The sequence below is a fragment of the Myotis brandtii genome, unplaced genomic scaffold, assembly GCF_000412655.1.
Source record: "Myotis brandtii unplaced genomic scaffold, ASM41265v1 scaffold157, whole genome shotgun sequence".
Lineage (NCBI taxonomy): Eukaryota > Metazoa > Chordata > Mammalia > Chiroptera > Vespertilionidae > Myotis > Myotis brandtii.
In genome coordinates, this window is record NW_005355708.1 from 5630113 (window position 1) to 5636116 (window position 6004).

General features: G+C 50.9%; 1 protein-coding gene and 1 long non-coding RNA gene across 2 annotated transcripts in view; one reads left to right on the forward strand and one right to left on the reverse strand.

Moving 5' to 3' along the window:
* LOC106725359 overlaps positions 1-1706 on the forward strand; it is a 12401-nt gene extending 10695 nt beyond the window's left edge. The window contains exon 3 of the long non-coding RNA XR_001361236.1: positions 995-1706. This is a non-coding gene — a long non-coding RNA (uncharacterized LOC106725359). The remainder of the gene's footprint in view (positions 1-994) is intronic.
* The window catches only part of MLLT6 (myeloid/lymphoid or mixed-lineage leukemia; translocated to, 6), a 44107-nt gene extending 39003 nt beyond the window's left edge, over positions 1-5104 (reverse strand). The window contains exons 1-2 of the mRNA XM_014536222.1: positions 5095-5104; positions 3534-3539 (exon numbers count right to left, since the gene is read on the reverse strand). Coding sequence (XP_014391708.1) covers positions 3534-3539; positions 5095-5104 — 16 coding nt within the window. The remainder of the gene's footprint in view (positions 1-3533; positions 3540-5094) is intronic.
* Positions 5105-6004: the final 900 nt, after the last annotated feature.

The following is a 6004-nucleotide window of genomic DNA, read 5'->3' on the forward strand; positions in this document are numbered from 1 at the left end:
AGATAACAGGTGGCTATGCAGAGGGCATGGCAGGATGTGGGGGCGCTGCTGGAGTGGGCTGGAATGGAGCTGGGGAGGCAGACGTGGAGCGTCCTGAGCACAGGACTGGCTGAGGCGTTGGCTGGGAGGTGCCAGGATGACCCCTGGCTGTGGAAGTGGGTGGATGCAGGAGCCAGACACGGGAAGGTTTTCCTTGGAAATGGACAGTGTGGCAGGGGAGGGGGTCCCTAATGGCTTGCCGGGCTTTTGAGATGCCTGAGATAGGAGCCGGGTGGGCAGCCAGGTGTCACGGTCGGAGCGGAGAGGAGCTGCGTGGGCCGAGCTCCCCGGTGGCCGGACGGTAACTGTGGAGTGGGCACAGGAGACTGTCCAGAGAGAGAAGGGAGAAGTTCTGCACTGAACCTTTGGGCTGAGGGAGGGAGAATGAGCCTGTGCTGAAGACCCAGGGGAAACAGAGCGAGGCAGGAAGACACCAGGAGAGCCAGGTGCCTGGAAGGCTGGGGACTAGAAAGTTCCTGGAAGGAGGAAGTGGCCACTCCCGTGGGACCCTGTTGAGAGGTCAAGACCGAAGGGCTGACAAGAGCCGGCCAGTTTTAAAGAGACGGAGGCCACTGGGGCCTCAGCGAGAGCTATTTTGGTGGCAGTGGAGGTAGAAGCAGATGGAAGTGGGTTGAGGAGTTAGTGGGAAGTGAGAAAAGGAAGACAGTGTCTAGACAGCTGTTGTGGGAAGTGTGGCTATGAAGGGGAGGAGAGATGGGGGCTAGAGCCTGCAGGGTCCAGGGAAGATTTGGCTTTTTAAGGGGAGAGACATACAAGAGAGACACAGGATGCCTCTGAGAGGGCAGATGGGACAGGACCACTGCCAGGGCATCCTCTCTACTTAACAGGAGTAGGTGGCTGCCGATGGCTGCAGGTGGCAGCAACAGGTCAGGCGCTTGCTCGCCTCTGGAACTCGTCTCCCATGCCTCCTTTCTGTGGTCCTGCTCATCTTTAGAACCTACGTGGAAGGTTATCTTCTCTGAAAAGACTTCCCTCCTCAAGGTCACCCTGTCTGGACGATGGTCATTCCTCTGTTGCTACTTCTCAAATGAGCCGGAGCACCCATCTCTCCCACCAGACTGTGTCTCCGTCATTTCTGAGGTTCCAGGGCCTGGCCTGGGGCTGGCTACAAGGTGGATGCTCAGTGACTCTGGATAAATAGATGAATGGGCTCCTTGTAAACATGTGAAGAAGGTATAGCAGGAGGGCAAGTCTGGAATAATTCCTGGGGATGTGGAGTAGGGATGGGAAAAGGGAAGAAACAGGAGAAGGGGAAAAGGCTAAGCTACTGCCAAGAGCACTTGCATTTATCAAGGGCGTCATGGACCAGGCGCTAAACACGGGGTTCTCATTTACTCCTCACTGCATCCCCGGGAGGAACACTGTCTGCTTGAATATAACCTGGCTCCCCCTAGTTTACTAGAATGTAAGCTTCTGGGTGGGGGGTTTGTTTGTCTTGCTCACCACTGTGCCTCCAACACTAGCTAGGCACGTAGATAGATAGGGCTGCCAGGTGAAATGCAGGACGCCCAGTTAAATTTGAATTACAGAGAAACAATAAATACTTTTTAGCATAAATATGTTCTGTATTTCTTGGGCTAAATTTGGCAATCCCGTGCATAGTAGATGTTTAATAAATGTTATTGAATAAACATTACTTAATTACAGGACACCCTGGGGATACGATCAGTCAATTCCAGACTGTGGGAAACCTAGATGATAGTCTGGTATCTTCAGCGAATAGGTTGTGGGGAGAAAACAAGAAGAGATAAAGGAGGAATGTACAGATCAAAAGGGAGTTAAGCCCGGCTGGTGTGGCTCAGTTGGTTGAGCGTCCTTCCATGCACCAAGAGGTCACCATTGGATTCCTGGTCAGGGCACATGCCCAGGTTTTGGGCTGGATCCCAGTTGGTCCCCAGTGGGGGGTGTACAGGAGGCAGCCGATTGATGGTTCTCTCTCATCATTGATGTTTCTTTCTCTTCCTTCCTCTCTGAAATCAATACAACTATATGTAAAAAAACCCAACAAAACAAAACCACAAAGTGTTTCCCCTGATATTTCCAGTAGCCACCTGGCACCATGAGTAGTTATTGCAATATTATTGACTCTACATAATCAAACATTTTTAATTGTATGAAGGAAGATGCTATTTCTGTTTTACAGATGAAGAAATGAAAGCAGAGGTTAGGTAACTGGCCCCCAAATCACACAGCTGGTAAAATGATGAGTCTGGCATATGCATAGACCCACCTGAGTCCAGAACTTAAGCTATTAACTCTAGGTGCACATTTCTGGGAGTAGAGCACAGTGTGGGCATGGGTAAGGGGTGATGCATCCCTGCAGGTTTGGAACCCAGATCCTGCCTTAGGAGATTCTAGAAGCAAGACAGGCAAAATGGTGGTGCCTACGGTGTGGCAGGGCAAGAAATGGCTCCCCTCTGCGATTCACTGTCATGGGGTAGACAGACTCTTGGTTATGAGCACGGACTTGGGACCTGGGTTGAGTCCCGGCTCTGACACTTGCTAGCAATGTGACCTTGGGCAAATCTCACTTAAAGTCTCTGTCTCTCACTTTCCTCATGTATAACACGGACATTAATGGAAGTGTAAAATGGCACAGGATGGCCAGCTTAGAAAACAGTTCGGCAGTTTCTTCAAAAGTCAAACACGGATTTACCATGTGACCTGGAAATTCTACTTTTCACATGAACACTTATGTCCACACAAAGACTTGTATGCAAATGTTCATAACTATTATCTATAGTAACTGAAAAGTGGGAGCAACCCGAATGTGAATGGATAAACAAACTGGTATCTCCACACCATGGGACGCGACTCAGCAGTAAAAGGGGCTCTAATACATGCTACAGCAGGAATGAACCTCAAAAACATTATGCTTTCGCCCTGGCCAGGTGGCTCAGTGGGTTGGAGTGTTGTCCCGCACACCAAAAAGGTTGCGGGTTTGATTCCCTGTCAGCGTACATACCTAGGCTGCAGGTCCGATCCCTAGATAGGGTCTGTTTGGGAGGCAACTGATCGATCTCTCTCTCTCTCTCTCTCTCTCTCTCTCTTTCTCTCTCATCAATAAAAACCATACCCTCCTTGGGTGAGGATTAAAAATCCCACATTATGCTTTTGTGAAAGAAGTCGGATGTAAAAGGCCACACATAGTGTGACTCTGCTTCTATGACATGTCCAGAAAAGGAAGCTCTAGAGAGACAGAAAGTAGATTGGTCACTGGGGGCTGGGGGTAGGAATGAGTAGTTAGTTTAAGGGGGGGGGGGGGGGAGGAAATATTCTAAAATTGGATGGTGGTGTTTGTCATAGAATTACAAATTTAATAAAAAATCATTGAATTGGGCACTGAAATTGGGCTATGTATGGTATGTAAAATTTAAAAAATATAGCATCACCCTAGCCAGCTTGGCTCAGTGGATAGAGCGTCTGCCTGCGGAGTGAAGGGTCGGGGTTCGATTCCAGCCAAGGGCAGGGACCTTGGTGGCAGGCTTGATCCCTGGCCCTGGTTGGAGCGCCTGCGGGAGGCAACCAATCGATGTGTCTCTCTCACATCGATCGAAGTTTCTCTCTCTCTCTCTCTCTCTTTCTCCCCCTGATAGGAAAATGTCCTCAGGTGAGGATTAACAAAAATATATGTATATACAATATACATAGAATCTTATAAAATTGTTATGGGGATAAAGTAACATACAATTCTTAGTGCCATAGGAGTTATTATTGGCCTGGATCTCTGGGGCCAGTTCCCTGCCCTGCCTTCCTCCAGGGAAGGGCAACTAGGCAGGTGCGTCGCTCCCAAATTCTTGAACACAGGCCTCTGGCCCACGGTCCGGGAAGGGCTGGTTTCCAGGTCCCTCGGGGGGTATAGAATACGCCTTATTTTGGAGGCGTCCGTTGGAACCCCGCATCTAGCCTTGTCCCCTTTTCTCCTAAGGGGAAACAGGGGTTCTGAGAAGGGTGTTGTTGCCTTCTCATCCCACTGGCTGAGGACGGGGTCGAGTGACCTCTACTGTAGGTAACGGGAATTGCAAGAGGGGGGCCAGTCCTCTCCCATCATGTTCCCACCCTCCTGACAGTGGGGTGAGGTGAGGCAGCTACTGTTGTCCCCTTTTCTCTGATAGGGACATGGAGACTCCAAGTGTCCAGGTGACCGGCCCAGGATGGACAGCTGGCTCCCCCAGTTCAAGGGCTCTGAAAACGGAGGCGGGATTATTCTAGGTCCTTTCAGCTGGGGAGGTGCGCCGATTCCTGCTGTTTGCAAAGTGCTTCCATGCCACCTGGGCTCTATCCCCGGGGCCTGCTTCCAGGAAGGGAAAGGAGGGGAAGCAGGGGTGGAGGGAATTCCTTCTCCGGGGAAGGACTCTCAATAGCAAGGGGCACCGATAAAGCCCCTAAACTCAGAATTGGGGGGGCTGGTGGCTTTCGGAGTGGGAGAAGGAGGAGGTCATTGATCTGCGTGTCCAGGCTCCTGCAGGTGGGGCCCAAGCCTTCTCTCCAGGCATCGCAGCTGCAAAGAGGCTGGAGTCACGTTGGCTTGAAGCAGATGCCCTTCTGCCCCACAAGCAGAAGAAAGCAGGCACTGCTGTCTCAGGGTAAGAGCTCTCAGCACAGCCACCCAGAAGAGCAGCGGTGAAATCATCATCCTTCTAGAACTTTTCTCTGGGGGGGTGGGGAGGGGGGGCAGGGAACCTTTGGGGCATTTAGGAACCTGAAGTCTAGACCAGCAGGACCCTGGGCTCTCCTCTCATGAGAACTGGAAACCTGTTAGGGGGTGAGAGTTTTGAGCAACAGAACCGCCTCCTCCCCCATTCGTTAAACTCCAGCCCCACTTTGGGGCCTTTACCTCTGGCCTCTGCAAAGGGCAGTGGGGAGGCCAGCCTTCCTAATTCCTTTCCATCCAATGTTATTGGATGGAAAGGAATTGCTTCTGTCGTCATGGCCAGGAGGGACCATCACTCATACCCTTACAGGAACCCTCTCTTACCCCAGCCCCAGAATGAGGTATTTTTGTGGCACCCCCACCCCCTTCTACACCCTTACTCCAAGCCATCGTACCAAGCTCTCCTTATATTTCTGGGGATGGGAGGCGGCCATATTCCAATATCCTGATTTTTATCAAGAGAAAAATACTCTGGGGAGTCATTCATTCACTTACAAATATTTATCGAGCACCTACTACGTCTGGGCATGGCTCTAGGCAGTGAGGGTGCAGTGGTGATTAAGACCAAGTTCTCATCAGCTCAATTCCATACGAATGGGAGACAGGCAATAAATAATAATTTTGTCCAGACTTTCATTTCACAGGAGGCTATACAGAAACTCAAGAAGGGTAAGAAATTGACCACGCTGCGGAGAGGCGGTCCTCCATTATGGGGGTTTTTATTGGGGATTCACTTTTTCTTTGCTTTACTGTTTTGGGGGTCTGTGCATCCCCTCCTCTGGCCTCCTCCACCAATTTTTGAAATTCAAGACTCAGAGGGCAGAGTCTTGGGATCTGAGGGGGACTGCAGAGACAGCCCCTCGGAATTTGGTCCAGAGGCCGTTTAGAAACCGCATTAGAGAAATGGAAACAGGTACGGAAAGTCTTCCGTGATGTAATAATACCCCCCCCCCGCCTCCGAATTTATGTTTTCCTGTGTTCACCTGGCACACTCCCTCAATTCCTAACTACTCGTCCAACATTTTTTGAACCCTCTGTGTACCAGGGGACCGGAACAGAGAGGTAGGGAACATTCTCTAAAGCTTGTAAGCCACCCTCGCCTCATCTCGTCTTTCCCTTCAACATTGTTTTTGCGATTCCTCTATTTTCGTTCGAGTAGCCCCCGAGGGTAGATAGGAACATTCCCATTCTACAGACGCGAAAACCGCGGCTGCCAAGGGACAGGATGGATTGCATTGCGACGACTACCGGCCGGGCCGGCACCCGGCCACGTGCAGCGAGGCCTTTTTT